The sequence below is a fragment of the Molothrus aeneus genome, chromosome 1, assembly GCF_037042795.1.
Source record: "Molothrus aeneus isolate 106 chromosome 1, BPBGC_Maene_1.0, whole genome shotgun sequence".
NCBI classification, from domain to species: Eukaryota; Metazoa; Chordata; class Aves; order Passeriformes; family Icteridae; genus Molothrus; species Molothrus aeneus.
In genome coordinates, this window is record NC_089646.1 from 131396292 (window position 1) to 131415943 (window position 19652).

General features: G+C 38.3%; 1 protein-coding gene across 2 annotated transcripts in view; it reads right to left on the reverse strand.

The window, feature by feature from the left end:
* Positions 1 to 19652, reverse strand: part of PTDSS1 (phosphatidylserine synthase 1) — a 29467-nt gene that overhangs the window by 5760 nt on the left and 4055 nt on the right. For both annotated transcript variants that reach the window (XM_066565121.1, XM_066565112.1), the window contains exons 2-10: positions 18072 to 18163; positions 16541 to 16585; positions 14292 to 14416; positions 11089 to 11247; positions 8361 to 8512; positions 6309 to 6450; positions 5283 to 5395; positions 3746 to 3811; positions 836 to 935 (exon numbers count right to left, since the gene is read on the reverse strand). In XM_066565121.1, the coding sequence (XP_066421218.1) occupies positions 836 to 935; positions 3746 to 3811; positions 5283 to 5395; positions 6309 to 6450; positions 8361 to 8512; positions 11089 to 11247; positions 14292 to 14416; positions 16541 to 16585; positions 18072 to 18163 (994 nt within the window). The remainder of the gene's footprint in view (positions 1 to 835; positions 936 to 3745; positions 3812 to 5282; positions 5396 to 6308; positions 6451 to 8360; positions 8513 to 11088; positions 11248 to 14291; positions 14417 to 16540; positions 16586 to 18071; positions 18164 to 19652) is intronic.

The window sequence follows — 19652 nt, forward strand, 5'->3', positions numbered from 1 at the left end:
TTGTAGGTATATTAACAGGAACCACCAGACTGGGAGAAAACCAAATTCTCCTTCTCTGCCCCATGCTTCAGGCTAGGTTACATACTCGGTTTCATGGTACTCTGATCTGAGAAGCAATTCAGTACTTCTCTAAAGTAGCAGGAATAAAATCACCAGGCTAAATAAGAGAACAATAAATTCTGACTCCCCATCACCTGTTCAAACTGTGTTCCCAATTAGAAGGGAGAAGTATTTATCTGTCAGCCCATTATAAATGGCTTCTTTTTCACTGACTGTGAAAAATGTGCTTGGCATCAGAGTTACAAATCTGGCAAGACAAACGTCCATTTACTGTTATAAAATGGGCATTTCATGCTGCATTTGCAGTAATCACACTGAAGTACAGAAAGTTACAGGCTTAGTGAGAATGATTTGCTTGATAAATGAGGGTTGTTTATGTAGTTGTAAGACTTCAGTGTGGCACAACACACATTGCTTATTAACACTATCCATTAACTCCTGTTCATTTCCAGCAGGCACTACAGCAAGCCCCACCAAAGCTAGGCTCAATCAAACTGACATCATCTCTCATAAAGATAAAGCTTCCTATAACTACTGTTTGTTTCATTGTTAAGCACCAGTAATCTGTAATGTCAAGAAATGAGAAGTTATTCTAGTCCCTTCAATGTGAGTTCTAAGCCATCTAGCATTTGTTTTTACTAGGACATGCATAAGGCTCTTTTACCAGCATTGCCCCACAATGATCCCCTGCTGCCAATGTTCCAGAGAGGAAGCTATTTAGATGCTTTCAATGCTTTTGTCATGCTTTATGTTTCACATGAGAAATTTCACTTACCACACAGAGAAGCCAAAACACAACATACAGTATTTGTGTTTTGGAAAAAAGATCTTGTCCAAACTTGATGCACACAATAGCTTCAAGGAAGGCAATTACCCTGTGGATAAATGAAAGCAGGAAGGAGAGTGATTAAAACCACTAAGGATTTAACTCACATGTTCACAACTCCGACCCCAGACTGTCAGCTCTAAACAAGCACTACCCTCTAGTGAGCACTCACCTCCCTGACACCACCATTAACTGAAACTCTGACAAATGCAATTTTCTATCTATACTTTTCTCAGCATAAACAGCACACAAAAAGTGATTGACTGGCAGTTCACTGTTCCATGGGGCTCAAGGGAACAAGGAGTGTGTGCCAATAGCAGAGAATCTTCAATTGTGCCTACCACTGTGCTTCAGTTCTCACCACGTATGAATTTCTTTTCCATGCTGAACACCCAACAGACTCCCTCGATGGATGAACTAGAACTGAGCTTTGTTTATTTCTCTACTAGATGTAAATTTACTACAATTCTAAATTGTCTAGTTTGTTTGCTTCACATGTATTTCCCATATTTTCACATATGAGAAAATTCATATGAAACAACATTTCAAATTCTCTGAGAACCCATGCAGTTGCTCTGGTTTATCTGTAAACTCAGGTCCACACAACAGCCGCAGAGGATTTGGGGAGAAATGTGAGAGGAAAAAATGCAGTTTTTACTTTCCTCTCTGACATTAAAAGGATCAAAACAAGTATCTCAATCTCTCTCTCTCTGCTACCAGGTGTTTACATCTTTTCAGGTTCAACGCTATGAAGGCTTTTCCACTACTTGTTTACGAATCCAAAGTTTCTATTGTTTGCCATGAAAATAAATCTAGTTTGTATAGGTCCTGAAGAGAAAATTAGGTAGGTTTAACAATACAAGTGTAGAAAAGTGACACTAAAAACCTGCATTAAAAGTGCAGGAAATTGACTCACCTCAATCTGAAGCAAATAATGAAAAACACTATTAAATTTAAAGTGTAATAGTTAGCTTGCTCAGTAGAGGCTTTAAGGTTGTACATCTGAGCAATGCATGAAAACTCCTCCTCACCCATGTGCAGACACACTTAACATCACATCAAGTGTTCTACTTTCCCAAGCTTGACACTGCAGGACACATTCCCTACCAGCACTCTCAATAACCAGTTCACAAAAAAATGGCACTACTGCCTTTCAGGGAAGACCCAGTTTCCCCCACAAAAGAGGAAGGAAAATGTGTGCTTGACTAAATCACTGGCATTGCAGAGATGGTCCTGGTATAAGTAATAAATCACAGCTTTCCTTGTACTATTCAATGTGACTTCCAGCATGATAAATGGGGCCAAACTTAAAAATGTGGCAGTAACACCCAACTGACCAATACACAAATCAATGAGATGCATATTAACAAAAAATTGAGAGCAGTATTATTCTCTTTAGTAACTATTTTTCCTTCTTGGTTTTATATTATTCTTACTGATCTAGCTGCAGAGTAAGAAATCATGAAACCAGAGTGGGAAAAGAAAGACCACTGTCAGGAAACAAGCACAGGGTTATGATACACTCAAAGGCATAAACAAAACAATAGGCTATTTTTAATAAGGACTCCAAAAATATAGCTGTTTGCCCTGAACTTATACATTCTGTTATTCCTGTCAAGAATACTTGGGTTAAGCACATTTTACAATAGGAAAGCTATTATAGCTGATGAAAAGAGAAAGAAGGATGCTAACAGTGAAGGGTGTTAGTGTCCTACTAAAGGGGAATGAGAGCACTCCATAAAAATAAATATGGTAAGTTTTCTTTCAAGCAAAATGGTCTTGTAACATTCTAACAGATTTTCCTTTTTGAAAGGCTTCATCTTAATGAAAATAGTGCAATTTCAGCAAGACTGTTGCACTGACCTTGTTCATGCTTTACATCACTTTATATCTAACAAGAGTGATGCAATAGTTATGTCAAGTTGAAAGGAAACAGTTTTGTACTAATGAAAGGCACTAATTTTAATTATATCCATAGTTAGGCTGCTTAAAATCCCATTTGTGCCTTTCGAAGTGTCTTGGTTACCACAGAAATGAATGTTCCATATACTTCTTTTAATTGCTTCAGAAATTATATTCTAGATAGTTACATTACTAGAAGATTTCATCTTTTTCTGCAATCAACAGGAATTCCTAGTGATGCTCTGTTGTTTCTAGCAGATTACAGAAGTAAGCAGTAGGAAGGAGAATACTTATTCCATACCACTTCCCACTATTAGATCAGACTGTGGGTGAATGTTCTATTGGAGTAGACAATAGAAGCAATCCTGCAGACATATTTGGGTATCTATTTTTTGACACATGTTACATTAATGTGTTCAGTGAGAGCTTTGGACCAAGGATGATGGGTTCTGTAGTCCTTAACAATTTTTCAGAAGCAACCGTGCAAACTCTTCATTTAAAGGTATTCTCTAAGAGAAAAAGAGATTGCAGTCAAGGTCACCATGGCTCATAGTACACTCACAGAAACAGTGGATAACCATGGCTTGTTTCACTGTCCTCTGCTGTGATGCTGCTAACAGCAGCAATGCCCACCTTGGCAGCCAGGGAAACTTCACCCTCACAGCCATCAAGCTGTAGAGGTAAGAGCTTTTTCCTTCTCACCTGACTAAGAATATGGGCAGAAAGGCCAATGGTACTTTGAAAGAGCCTAGCTTTATCCACCAGCTCCTAGTTATTCCTTCTGTTGTCCTTACTCCATTACTTCCCATGTTCTTCCTCCAAATTCAGAATCTCCCTTTCCTCTGAACTTGCAAAACCAAAACAAGACAAGGCTTCATGGGAACTGCCTGTTCCTGTGCTGGACCCATCCTTGACACTTGTCCAAGTGCTTCCTAGGAATGCAGCAAGAACACTTACCCAAACACCCAGCACTGAGTTCCCACCCTCTTGCACTGTGTGTCTGTGAGGTAAGCATAGTATTGCCTGAGAAGGGAAGAAAGAAAATTCTTCAGTGAAATTGAAAGTCCTCAGAATATTTACATTTAGAAAAAAAAATTATGTTACAGATGTATCTATAGTGAAAATGAAGTGCTGATGGTTAAATTCACATGCAATCATTCTGGATGTCTACCACATGGCTTCAATTCTAATAGGAGAGATTATCATATATATCAAATATCTTGAGACAACACAGAAAACAATCCTGAGAGGAAGGATTGAGAAAGTACCCAAACTAGTAGGCTAGCAACATTTGTCTCCTGCCTCTACAGAGTCTCCAATTCTTATAGAAAAACTGCAACAGTTTCAAAAGAACTAGAGAATGCCTCCTTTTTTTCCACAGTTCATCTTTTATTTATTAACAACCACATTTTCTTGAGAAATGTGGGCTTGAATCTTTAAAGAATATGGCTATTCCATATTATGTTTGAATGGTCTAACCACTAGCATGTTTTCCTCTCAAGAACAGTAAAATTTTTCACTATTCTGAAAACAGTATGGAGGCCATTCTGCTCTGCTCTTTATGCTCCAGAAATTTAGGAGTTTTGAGAGGGGAATTCCAAAGAAGTGGAATCAAAGTTTCTGTTCTCAGGTTCTGATTTCTACTGACAGATGGAGAAGACAAGTGTTATTACTCCAACAATACAAGGACTGCTAAAGAATAAAGACTTTTACAGGAGTGCAAGTGCTACAAAGGAAAAAAAAAACATACAAATTCACCTATACAAGAGCTCACAGGGTATTTTGGGTGATTTAATTAATAGTGTGAAATCACTGCACATAACTTAAGAGACTATTTGAGGAATAAACCAATTCATGGCTGCCATTTAACTGTCCAATGTAACATCACTTTGGACATGAACAGGGAATTCTCTGCTTCTAAATTCAGATCTGTGTGCATTCTGTCTACCTCCAAACATGGAATGGGGAAAAAAAGAAAATTAAGGAACTTTGCTAACAAGGTAAAACAGCACCCATGACCAAAAACAGATTCATGTTCCTATACAGCTGTCAATGCTGCATAAATATTGCTCTGTTCTCACAATAAGCTACTCCTCAATCACAATCAGGAGCTGTTAGAAAAATCAACAGCTCTGGTTTTCCTCATCTACACTTTTGGGAGCACCTGACTCATTAACTTGAATACTTTCACATGCAGTCCTCAAGGATAACATATGCAGCTACCTCACAAAACAGGGAGATGCTACACAAACAGGAGAAGGAACAGACTGGCTTTGCATCCCTATGGCAACAGTTGTTATGTACATTTTACCTCATTAGTTTATTTGTGAGGAAATACATTTTATTGACAAGAGATTATTGTTTTGCATTTTACGGTGGCAAAAGCATACATTTGTGAAATGTGCCATACTTATTCACAAACTATATGTAGTTCTTGAATGCCTAGAACTTAAATTACTTTAAACAGAAAAAAACACTGAAGCAAAAAAATTACCTTACAGTGGGTGCTGTAATGATTCCTATGAAGAGAATTCTCCCCCAGCTTAAAGGGTGGCTTGCTTGGAACACAAAGATATGTTTCAAAAAGAATGTGTTCAACTCAGTTAGCTAGATCAAAAAAAAAGCTAGTTAATAATGTTCAACTTACATAATTCCTAATGAATTAGTACAGAAAATGTGCAAAGATTAATATGGAAACTAAAACATAAGGAATTCCAGCTGTGTCTTTTGCTAGGACAAGCAAAGTAATATACTAGTAAAACAAAAAATTCTCCCCTAGAAACCTCTATCACAGTATTTGCTCTCTTCCCCAAAACTATTTAAGGGACCAGACATTAATTCACCCTGTAGAGATCTTCTGATAGCTTGCATATCCTAAATCAAGTACAAATAACCAAGGCAATTTTGGGAGAAAAGCAGAAGAGATCATACATTAAAAAAACCCCTCAAACAACTATATCAAATATTTATGGTTTTCCTTTAAAACACTAAATTAAGATTTTTTTTTTAAAATCACAGAAGTTTTAGTTTTAAGATTTTAAAGCATTTGTGACACACTATAGAGTCCTGCTGGATCAGTGACAGTATTCTGACTATCACTGATCCGTTCAACAGTCAATGGGAAATGAAAAAAATCCAAGAAAAGCAAAGCAAAACAAACAAACACACACCCCCCACAAAAACCAAACTTAATCTCCTGTCACATCAACACAATAAAATAAAAATAAATTAAAAATCCACCATCAAACTCTACTGACTAGCAGTTTTTAAATCTGTGTCATTTCCAAAAAGCCAATACAGCAATCTGTAACATTTGGCTTTTTCCACAGATTCTGTAATTACACTCTTGTACCACCACATAACTCCCATGAAAGTGCCCTGTCCAATTCCTCATCATCACTTCATTTAAGTGTGTACTTCAGTAACAGACAAACAGTCCATCAGAATATTTTTTAGTCCAACATAGGCAGCAAGTAACTGAGCTGATGGCAGCTCTGATTTCACAGAATTGATTTCTTACCTGCCAAATAATCATGAAAAGGTAGACTCCAGCCACTCTCTGAAATGAAGACTTTGGGTCAAACCAGCGGACGTAGGTCCAGCTGGCTGGGGTGAACTGTAACACAGCTCTTTTGATCTTCCCTGTGGTTGTGTGAATGTCCCTGGGAAAAATAATGCATGGAGTAAATACAAGGAATATGCCAGAAGGAAAAAAAACCAAAAAAGCAACAGCTCTGTTACTGATGTTTCTGAGGAACAATCACATTTGTTTGGTCAGCAGAGATCTTCTCAGACACAACTATGTACCAGGCAAGGGGGGAATTCAGAAAAATAATCTATTAAGCATTTCAGTCAAGGTGTGTATTTTGCTAGGAAAGTCTGCCCTTCTCTATCCTCAGTCAATAACTCAGTAACTAACTACAAAACACATTTATCATTCTCTTCACAAAGAAACAAGGACAGCAATTCTGCAACTTCCTTGGAAAATCTAGAGCCTATTTCTTCCTAGTTTATGTTGCCACTGCTCTTACCCGAAACACTCCTTGTTCTAGAGCTCACTGACATCAATCCTTCAAGAATCTCTCAGATTCATTATTCATTATTTGTATTAGGGACTGGCTCCACAGTTTGATAATAGTACACCTCCAGCACACACAAGCCCTGCTGTTCTGATAGCAGATGCATGTGGACCTCCTGGAGAGGAGTGATAACACTGTTAAAAGCTAAAAAGCCCTTAAATTCCATTTCAAAAGGGAATTTTAATGCATGTTCATCTGATGTGTTACTGATTCTTGCTTTTGATAATATTAATTCAGATGAGCAACAGCATCCAAAGGACACAGAATCTAAGAAAAACTCAGAGCTTCCTCTTCTGAAGGAAAACTAGCAGGACTAGAAGCCATTTTTCACCCTGTTATTTCTCTGGCCCTTCTAGACAAAAAAAAAATATCCAAAAAATTCTCAGACTTGATAATTCCAATATTTGTGTTCTTCTAGGCTAGAGAGAGCTTAGATTAGGGAGAACCTTATAAACTTTAGGATCTGTATTTATTAAATGGAAAAAAAAAAGAAAAACTAAAAGGGCACAAGCAAAAGCTTCTCATTCTCATGAAGCAGCATCTTCATGTTAAAGGTCAGAAAAATCTACTCATGCATTTAAAAGAACATGAGGAAAGATTATTACACAAAGACAGTAAAGACTAGCTGTGCCATAGATAGTCTGCTGTTTAAACTTTCAGTGAGCCCCTCTAAAGACAGAAGGACCATCAACTCTAATGGAAATGCAGAAGAACTGAATTCAGACTAAAGGCTGGATGGTTCTTAGAGTAATTAACAAATCTGTGGGTAAAAAATAAAGCAGTACAGAAATTCACACAAGGTACAAATTTGGAAGTCAAGATCTGAGTTCCTTTTCCCTCTCTCAAGGCAATTTGCTGCACTTGACCCTGTTTCATGCTTACCATTGGTAATGTGCAGATATCCATGCTTGCTACCAGCTAGCAGGGAAGAAGGCAGGAGAGGGGCAAAAAGCTATGGAAGAAACCTAAACTGGACAGCTAGGAACTGACATACTAGGCCATAAGCTGTTGCCCTTTTACACAGCAAATGCCTCTTTATTTTACAATTACTCCATTTATTTTAGAAGGTCAGCAATGAGGTAAAGCAATTCACAGCACAGGTACCATCAGCCCCATGCCTCACTGCAATTACTAGTGCTGACAGATTGCCACACTAATGGCTCACCAAGGTGAGCCCAAATCTACTTTAAAAATATAGGATGAGAAAACAATCACAATTTGTTTTGCTCCCTGACTTCCTCAAAGTTTTATGCATACAAAATAAACTGAAATTTACTGCTTTGTATTGTCCATTGGCATCAGTGCTTGTAACTTGAAATTGCAAAGGAAAATCATATACAGAGTCACATTTAAAAACATATACATACAGGAACATTACTATGACACTGATATTCAACATATAAAATAAAATTACAGCACTGTTAGCACAGGAAGATTCCATGCTATTTTTTTACATGCAAAACAATGCTTATCAAGCTTTAATTTAGACCTACTTGAAGCTTGCCCAGTGATAGGTCCTCATCTCCAAGAAACGACAAACTACCATGCCCAACCAGATGCCACCCCCGTTACAAAGCAGGATGTCCAAAATGACTTGATCCCACCAGCATTCAGCAAAATTAGGCAGAAGGTGCATGAAGAAGAGCTATAGAATACAGCAAAAAGACTCTGGGTGAGGAACAGCACAAATTTAATATAAATTCACTTTTAAAGTACACATTCAAAAATCAGCTTTTCAGTACACAGCATACTTCAAAAGGGCATGAGCCACAGCCACTGAAATTTGATGGACATCCTTCCATGAACTTCAGAAGGCCTTGAACAGAATCACACAAGGCATCAGAGGTTTCCTTCTCACTGTTTCCTGTGGAGGCTATGCTGTATATAAGGATATCATGCAGCCCTTGGCTTCTCAAAGATGATACACAATACATTAACAGAAATGTATGAAACAAGCACAACAACTGCATTTCCTGGAGGAAATAAGGTGGTTTGTGCTTTAAAATATAAAATTAAGAGAATCTTTGTTTCATTTTTGCTAAATAGTTTTAACTAGTATGTTTGCTAAACCAGCAACAAGATGCAGCAAATAAAATGGATGCATTTGTAAAAGCTGCCAGTACTAAAGCATGGCGGTGTTCAGGACATAGGACTTCTTTATTTCAACTCTATTTTCAGGAAATTTAGTGACCGTAAAAATATTAAGAGTTCAACAGCATTTCAGCAAGTTTTACTGCTATATTTAATACAGAATGGCTCAAGAAGTTAAGAGGACATTCCACTCCACTGATGCAGTGAGGGGAACAACTGGCCAGAGTTAAGGCAAGATATAAATATATTTTACCAAGAGCTAGAAACAGGTTCACTGCCTCTCTCTCCTTTAAGAAAAATAAATTTACTTTCTTATTCTATGAGAAAAATCTCTGCAATTAAAAAAAATAGACTGGAGAAGTTACCTATGGACAGGAAATCAAGACAGCCATGTGTTAAGCAGTCCCTCTGCAATACTCAAGGAGATAATTAACAAAATACATAGCAAACTAAAGAATTTGCCTCCACAAACACAGTGCAATTCTTGTCAGTTAATGTACGTACAGTGTGGCTGTGGAAGATTATTGGTATGATTTTGTAATAAAGTATCTATTCTTCAGAGATGTAAGCATAAAGTACTGAAAACAATCAGATTTGAGAAAAGGAACAAGGATGTTTTCTGTACACAACAGGAATGAATTCTGACTCACTTACAGTACATTACAGTGACTAATACTGGCAATGACAATTCCTGTGAAAACTCTTGCAAAAATGTATCAAATGCAGTTGTTTTTCTTTGACCAAGCTATGTGGATTTCAACCTTTACAAAAAAGAAAACTTGACTTTCTCTTCAGGAACCAAGTGATACAGTGTTGTTCATTGTCCTGGTAAAGTTTCCCTTTCGTATTTTTAATTAATTTAGCCTGAGAGGGGCAATAGCCTACAAATGTCAGTAACATCCAGGCAAAGACACCAGAAATAACAGATAATGAGGCAGCAAGACCCAGAGCACAGGTGTTAGCCTGACAGCCTCTAAGGTTCTCTAGCAGCTTTCTCACAATGAGAGACCAAGGTCTGCCTGTTCCTCAACTTTAATCCAAAAGTATGGAGCATGAGCCAAGCTTCCCATTTCAAAACAAGGAGCTGGCTGCAATCCATGAATGCTAATAGGAAATACTCAGTTAAATCCCTAAGTAACTTCCCTGATAACTTCTGGAGGTTTCTAATTACTCTCCTGAATTATCTGATTTATCAAAAATCCATTTGAGTGGTGATAACATATCTGTATTTTGAACCTTGTCCAACACATTATCTGTTCCAATAATCTGCCTTCCAACAAGGGGAATATTAGACACCTGATGCTTTATCAAATTGAAGACAAGGGTTGTATGATGAACAGTAAGAGTATGAGTGAAACAAATCCAAATACATTATTTTCCAGAAGGAAAAAATTAGTACAATAACTAGCTGAGGTGTTTTCTGTGAATGGGTACTTGTGAAATCCCAATCTTGATCAATTTCAAAATCACTTAGAAAACACAGTATCCTTCAATGCCACAGAACAAAAACACATTTTGAAGAGGAACTCACAGCACCAGGATTTTCAAACCCAAAATTTAATTTTAGACGAATAAATCCTTATCTATGCTTCTAAATTACAAATGCTTTGTCAGATAAGCCAAGCATTCTCAAGACAGCAAGCTTTAAAGAAAACTGATTTTAAAGACTAAGTTCAGGTGTTTACATCAAGAAGATCCCTCAACTCCATTTCACTTGTACATTATGTATCACTATACACAATGTGTGATATTGTTACATGTGAGGGACCAAGAGAGTAGATCACAGATATTGCAAGGTGAAAAAGGAGAACAGTTGCTCTGAATCAGGAAATATGTGAAGTAGAAAAAGTAGCATGATCCCCATAACAACAGAAAATAAATTATGAGTGGCACAAATAAGCTGACCGAGACTTCTTTTCTATTCAAGCAGTAAAAAATCACTTACAAAACCCCAGCTTGCTGTTGTCTGCTCGTTCAGCTGCATAAATTACTCAACATCTGGCTTATAAGACTTAAACTGTAAACTTCTACTGAGAAGTAGAGAGCCATCCTTCTAGTAACATTCACTCTTCCCCCAAGAACAATGCACATCTCTTGCCTTTGCTGATAATTAAGATGGAAGTGGCCTACCTCAGTGAGCTCCCAGGTGATGCTGATAGTCCAGCAGAGCCCGTAGCTGCGGATCAGCAAAGCCTTCATAGCCCAGCCCCAGAAATGTCCAAAAGCAAATATGTCAAAGTGGCTAAGGATTCTCTCCCAGGTGATAACATGACAGTTCACTGCATACTCCTGTTATGAAAAGAAAAAAACCCAGAACAAAATTACTCCAACAACACACAACTTCAGAAAGAAGAAATCTTTCCATCCAGTGCATTAAGCCTGGAATTACAAGGTATTAAAATCAGCATTATTTCATTTTCTTATCCTTCTAAACTGTGGCAGAAAACTTCCAGTATTAAGACTCAGTACTGCCATCACAGTACAGCTCTAATTTAAAGGGAAATAGAATGGACCCTGGTGCCTGAAGAAGCATGTGTTTTCTAAGTGACAGAGAAACAACAAAAACAATAAAATCCATAATAATAAAACCAGCAAACAAATACTCCAGAAAATATTTATTTGCCTTTCTTTGGAATCATGATTTGAAATAAGCACCTTTCTCCACATTCATGTTGCCTGGTATTCAGATGTGGCTCATTAGTGGCTAATCCTCCTCAGTTTCTGATGTAATGTTACTCATGTCAACGTTTACTTGAGTATCTTTTGTGTCTTGTTTTCCTCATGAAAGCAATTTCCTAGAACCCATTCATATTGAGGACATTCAGCCACAGGCTTGGATTGAAAAAAAAATGTATGGGAAGATCAAAGGGAACTTGCAAATGTTTTTTCACAGATGAGCAGCAGATTCCTTAAGAATACCAATTAATATTCTAGTCACCAATGACAAAGGAACCAGGTTCTCAAAATATGTTGTACAGCCAGTGCTAGAAATCACTGCCCAGAAAGAAAAAAATGTATGCCATCAGGAGGCTGCAATTGTGGGCTTCTGTCTCATCACTAGGCACAAATTGAACTATTCTTATAGGAAACACACATTTTAAAAAATCTCTGCTCTTCAATCCTCCTAAAATACATATTGCCACCTGCAGGTGACAAGGCAGTACTGCTCAGTGCTGTTAAAGAATTCTCTTTCAGTCCAGAACTATTCCTAATCCTGCACAAATGAACACTAATCAAGTTGAAGACGAGATAGCAGAGAAAGATTTAAATCCTGGCCACCACAAAGAGAAGAATGCACGATTTCATATAAATCTGTCTATCAGCAGGCAGCTAAGTCCCACTGTGGAATGATAGGAGCTGTGCAGTTACTGTGAGTCACCCTTACTGCTGGTGCGTTCTTGCGCATGCCTGTGCTGCTGGCCAGAGAAAGGTGCACGGCCTGTTCTAAGGATGGTAAACCTGCACCTTTAGTGCATCAAGAGAACTGAAACTGGCTCCTCTGCCAGCATGAGAAGCAAGGAATACACCACAGAAGGTTCAGGCTCCTTGCTACACCATGATGAGTGCTTGCTCCTTGCTACCTATGATGAGTGTACAATGAGGCTACTTCAAAAGTAAGATTTTTTTCCATGGCTCTTGCTTTTTTCTTTTATTTTTACTGGGGCTTTTTCCTCTCTATCTCATTTTTCCAGCTGCAGTTCTTCCAGTCATACAGTGAAACGTGTTGAACTTTTTTTTATACCCAAGCAACTTTGCTAGTCCTGTGCAAGTGACCAAGCTGCAGCCTTCATTACAGCTGCATTTTAAAAATTTACTCCAACTTCAAATGACAATATCTAGATTGCAAAGCAGACCAGGGCAAGTTTCCACTGACTGCTACATTCAGGGAATCTGCTGTACTGTGGTTCTGTGCTAGTAGTAATACTAGTCCTCCCCTAGCTAGAATCTATTTCTAATTTAAATGACAGGAGAGCCAGGTGAATCTGACAAACCAACAGACTCCTTGTCTCAGCACCCTTTTGTTGCTCAGCAACACCAATGACACTGGTGCTGGGGCTCCATTTACCCATGTGCCCTCCCCCTATCCTAAGGGCAGGCTGCCCTCCCCTCTCCAGCAGCACAGGAGGTTCCTTGCAGAACCCAAAGTCAGAGCCCAGAGCTGCACAGCATGTTCTGCTGACAGGCTGAGGTGCAGTACCTGAAGCATGCAGTTTTCCAGGCAAGGAGCCTGCATGCAGCCCTCACTATCAATCAGCCAACATGAGCTTACTGCCCTGTAAAGATTTCCATTCCCCCATGTGCTACAGAGCACGAGTTTGCAGCCACTGCTGATGAGGTGCTGTGCCTTGGTCTGCATAAGCAGTAAATTGTCACGTGTGAAAGACAGCCATTCAATTTCCCTACTCATGAGGCATGAGCCCTATAGAAGCACCTAGCAGTCAACAGATGACATTGGTGGACAGATGCACAAACACAAGGTCAAGGGAGAATGTTGGTCAGATGGTGAGGAGTAGTTTGATGTGATAGTGAGGAGGGCAAGATCGGTGATTCTTGCCTCCCCACGCAGCCTCCTCTTCTGCTTGGTGCCCAACTGTTCGCACTGTGTTCTGCTTGCCTCCCTGCATAACTCACACCCTTCTCCCAGGCCTCCTTTTACAAGCTCAGCTCCCTGTGTTCATGTCCCCACCTAAAGGGGAACATTCTCCGTATGGAAAACTCTTTGCAAGCTGCTCAGTGAGCAGAAGAACAAGCCTGGCTTTCTATGCCACTCCAGATTATGGTCTATGGAAATAATTTCCCAATGGTAACAGCATCAGTGCTCAGTTGCTGACTGACTGGAAGGGAGCAGAGTCCTGCAGTTGCCATACAAACACGTACTCCACAAGCTCCATAGCACAACAGTAATGTACTAAGCTCAGAGCAACAAGATAAGACCAAAGCTCTTTGAGTGCAGCACTGTGGCATCAAAAACCCTGATGTGGAACACATACCGTACAGGCTTCATTTAGATACTACCTTGCTAAGTCTATTTTCAGAATCCATCCTCATATCTATTACTAAAAAGCACCCAAAGCTACCCCACTGCAAACATATATCTTATTCCAAATTGCACACTCATCCAAACATCTACATTACCAAAAAAAATATACTGAGAAGACTCTTTTTCACATCAGCTGATTTCAATGTAAATAAATTGTTGACACAAAGGACTTGTTGACTGTCAAGTATAGGCACAAACTTGCACTGTTCATGGCAACAAATTCAGATTTATCCATTCCCACTCATGTAAAACATGCCTAAAGTATGTACAATAAAGTGCCATGGATACATACCATAATATCTGCTTCCCTTGTGGCATATCGAAGATTAGGGTCCAGCCAGTACATGACTGCTTTTACCTGCTCAAAGTTGAGGAAGAGCACGAACACCAGGAACAGAAAATAGAGCACACTGAGACCTGCAAAAAAGACTCAGTTTTAAAATCATGCTCACTCACAAAACTGCTTGAAACACAGAGTTCAAAAAGCTGCTTTCAAACAGTTGTTCTACAAATGAATTTCTATATGTAGCAGCTACACACAGAAAAGCTGAAGAGACCCCAGTCAGATAGCAATGTCTGAGCACTCAGCCCTTCATACACCATCCTGTGACAAGTGATACAACACATGCTCAACTGCATGAACAAAATCAGTCTAATCAATTTAGACATGTGTAGTACAAGGCTGTGATCAGGAAGCTCCTTAGTAAGAAATACATTAGGATCCAGGATTGCATTAGTTCTGTCCTTTGCTTTAAGTATTCTTGGTCTCACTAATGTAAGTTCCTAAGCCTTTGCACAGATTTTAACATAAAGATCAATTTAATAATGCCACTTGGCAATTTTGAGCTGCGCTGCTAATAAAGAGTAATTATAAACTAATGCATGTCTGAGTTACTTTTGTGAGCTGGAAAATTTGCTGCTTGAACCTTTTAAAGATAAATATGATTATTATTTCTTTTCACACCACTATAAATTATGAAACATGATTGCATTTAGGAGTACCATTTCTCTCCTCCAGTCTGAATAAGGACTATTTTAAAAAAAAGAAAAACTTATTAGAAACTGAGTCCTAGGTGTAGCTCTAGGGCAGAAGTTTTTGTTAGGACCATATCTTTACATTATTCACAAGCTCCCAGATATCCAAAACCACATTTGGAGGAGGCATACAAACACTTTTTCCAGAGCCTCAAATGTATCGTGCAGCAATGTCATGGAAGGCAGAAAGATTAATGTAAATAAACTTTGGATCTGCCATTCAAAATAAACTGCAGCAATTCTAAAAAGGCCTTTTAAACTATAACCAGGACTCATATGCTGATAGCCCTCAGTGTGCACCAGAAAGTCTCTTTTGTTCAGAGACACACACATGCATAGGAAGTATCTATATGGTCCTGTGCAGTCCCTCCCAAAAACACAAGGGCAACAGATGTCACCCTGCTAAATGAAGCACAGCCTGCAGGCCAGGGTGCATCTGGAAATGTTGAGGATGCACCAGTCCTGCCCTTCCTCTACTGAAGGGGTCTGAGAACTGAAACACAGCTAAATGAACCACACCAGAAGAAGGAGAATTACACAGGGAAAAATGCTGCTCCTGATTTTGCATGCAGCCTTTTCCCAAAAGTACAGGGGCCAAGCTCTGACAGTACCAACATTGAGAATGACCTTTCACTCTTCATGTGGTGAAACTTGAAGTGAGCAGTAGGAGCTAGTGTTTGCAGTAGGAGTAGTGTTTCCCAAACTTTCCAAGAAGCAAGTTTGTTTAATGAGTACTGTCTAATCAGCAGTATCCTCTCAATGTCAACAGATGAGTAATCAGCTACTTTGGGAACCTACTTATTTTTAGATATAAGGTGGCAGGAGAGAGGAACATTCAGTCTGCCTAAAAAATAAGCAAATGTGCAGTCTAGCATATGCTCTGTGAACCATGAATTATTTGAAAATAAAATTCCTCATGATTTTGCTGTGTAATTCAGATGTTTAAGGAGCAAGATTTCACTTGTGAGTTTTGCAGCTAACAATTATTTTTGGAACTGTAAATGCAACTGATTTTTACAAGTACTTTTAATGAAATAAGTTAAGAATATGAATACATACATGTCAAGAATATTAATAAATGTTAACCTATGCAATGCTACAATTTAGCAAACAAATAAACAGCATATTTTGCCAATAATGAAAAGAAACCAACTACTCAACTGTGTTTAAAAATCAGACAGTATATGCAGTAGCTGAGGTTGGAAGAGCTGACAGTAGGAAAGGTGTGGGGGAAGGAGATTGGGAAGCACAAAACAGGATTAAAACTGTATCAGAATGAATGATCCCTTTTTTGTGATTTCATTTACACCATCCCAACACAGAGTAATTACAATGATATTCCCAGACATAACTAAGAATAGATTATAAGCAACTGCTCAGGAGCAGGAGGAAAGTAACATTCACACAAGTTTGACACACAATTATGTTTCGTGACAATTCCATTCATCAGAAAGTTAAAAAGGCAGGTCCTGCAAAATCAATGCAAAACACAACACACAAACTTACCAAAAACCATCCTCCATAGAGCAGGGTGAGGACGTGTAAAGGGTCCTATAGACAGCAAACAAAAAGCTTATTGGGAGACAGTCAATAAAAACCACAAAATTTATTTTTGAGTCATTGCATATGACTACTTGGAATGAGCATGGATCAGTTCTTCATCAAACTATGTAATACACCTGAAAGCTGGAGCTCTATGCTGTTAAAAAAAAATTCCAGCAGATTTCAGAGTGGAAAAAGGAGACTGCCAGTTGGTAACATGAAGACAATTTTTCACTGTTTTTATGGAGTCATGTCCAGAACAGTAGCATGCTGTTTGTTCAGCAGACACCACATCTCAGGTGTCACCTGAGGATGTCCTGACCTGGTTTCCAGACTGCAGCTTGCTCCCAGTTAAGATATCCCATACAAATTCGTTTGTGTTAACAAAGACACATGGTGGTTAGCCTTCAGACCAACAAGAAATGTTACCAAACAGGCCTCCTGAAATTTCCAAACTGAGCATCAGACGAGAAGGAAGACACCCATGCTCTTTACTGGTATCAAATTATTTACTTTAGAGCCAGGGAACTGAAACTGATTTATTAAACCTCTCGGCTAATGTGAACAGCAGAGAAGGTAAATCAGGTGAAACTGGAAAATGTCTAAAGATGAATCATACATTTAGGTAGTAAGAAGTGGCTCAACAAATATTTTCAGCACAAACTGCAGACCACTCTTTCACCACTGTATGCATCAAGCTCCTTTTTCTCTGGCATTCAGTTTTTTGGGCAGCACTTTGTGAAAAGCATGCATATAGAATTTTTAACATCTGGGGAAAACACATCCCAACTCTGCAGTACAAAGCTGCCCTGCACATGATCACTGTTTTTTCCTGAACATTGCCAACTGTGAGACAGTTTAGACTTAACCCAAGAATCACAATTTTGCTGACAGGAATAAGCAAAAATGAAAAAAAACCAAAACAGACAAACCAGGTATAAGCATTTCTTCCACAGAATTAAGTGACACAGAAACATTCTTACATTTTTATACTTTCTGCTCCTCACACAACTACCAAAACTTTTGTCCAGCTTTAATTTCTACTGAGCAACTGTGGTTTTACATTGTAAATGCAACTTAAATAATTTTTATTACCATCTTCTGGTAAGGTGCTGTGTCTGAGAACTTTTAGAATTACACTTCTGTTGAAACACACTGAGGCAAAGTCCTCCTAAACATTATTTAAGGGTCTGTTAGCATCATTACTTACAATCTGAGCTGCAACTGCACATCTGCAAATAGGACACTGATTTTGAGAACTTGACTTCCTTGTTAAATACAGACTATAAATAACAAGCTATAAATAACACTTATCTCTGCTCAGTATGACTACAACCCATTTTTAGACTGTTCCTTAACATAAAAGAATTCAAATGACTAAAGAAAAATACACTGAAAATTGGTATTTAAATAAAAGTTGAAGTAAATATCGTGGCAATAAAGAGAAACCCACATTTAAAAATCATGAAGTACAAGCTGTATAAACCTTACTCACCATTAGGAAAAGCTAGAACACTGATGATTAGAAAGAAGAAAATCACAGAGAGGATACCCCTCCAAATATTATCCTCTGGTACAGAATCATCCCTAAAGAGACAGACAACACAGTATTAAAGTACATTATAAGGATGAAGTCAAAAGGCTCTCAAGATATATTATTCAAATAAAGAATACATAGAAATTAAATATAAGAAATATGCATGCCCATTATGTAACAAGTTAAAACAGTAATTGCACTGGACGATTTTCACACTACACTTCTGGGTGTCTCTTTCTTACAAGAGGGTTAATTATTTAGTAAACACATGCAAGCTATTAGAATTGTTAGGAGTAAGTGTAGAAGTGTAGAAGCAATGACCAATTTTACATAAGGTGAAAAAAATCTTTCTGCTTTAATACTTACAGAAAGATCATTCAATTACTTTTACACAGCAATTTTTACTTTTACACATAAACTAGAACCTCTGGAAGCCTGGATGCAATTCCTAGGTTTCCTTCTGCTGTTTTGGTGCTACTTGCAATACCCTTCACTTCCCTTTGCCTATGCTCAACATCAAATGCCTGAGATGAGGGCAGAAATAATGATTACAATCAATCTTTAGAAATAATGAATGTAAAGCTTAGACTCTGTAACAGAGACACACAGCACAACTTAAAGGATCCAAGGAAAAATATCAATTTGCTTTAAGATCTATTAAGCCAAAGCTCTGAATATAGCATCATGCATTAGTTGTGCTACTGTTACATTACAGCCAGAAGACAGACCTAAGAATTCAGTTTGGAATGCTGAGGCAAACTTGAGGGACTCTTTCTTTTTGGGCAGGTAGAAGATTAACAAAATAATTGTCACCTAACTTTTCTAACCAGCAGACAGCTTCTGGGATACTTCAGTAATACAAAACAACAAACTTCAGTCTATCATAGTATAAACAGTGAATATTTCATAATACCCACTGCAACTAAAGTCAAAGTTTTACTATCTGGGTAGTTAGCATGCACTTAGGATCAGTTTATTCATTTCAGTATATTTGTTTATTTATTCACAACACAATAACAAAATAATTCCTAACAAACTTTGGAGGTAATAAAGCTCTTCCTGGAAGAGCATCTGTCACATTTCTGGATGGTTCAGTAAAGAATCCATGACAGCATAAATGCTCTCCACATTAGATACTTGCTGCAGTTAGAAAATATTTCTCACTTAGCCAAATTATTTTTCTTTTCCTCAAAACTGAACTTTAACAGCTTCACAGCAGGCTTTCATCACTGTGAGGCATTTAAGCACTGTGTTAGTTTAAATGTATGGAAGGAAAAAGTGCATTAAACACAAATGGTTTCTCTGCAGGCCTTAGGGACTCCCCACAGCATTTTTTTAAACCAGCTGAGTTCAGCTTTACCAGTCATTTTCCATCAGCCATGCTGCACAGGCTGACACTTTATACCAGCTATAAACTCCAGGTCCCAGAGCTTAACTCAGGCTCCCTTGGCAATCCCAAGACCTTATGCCATCCAGTGCACTTGCTAGCCAGAGCCTCCAGTTCTATGCCTCAGACAGCTAAACCATATCACTCTTTTA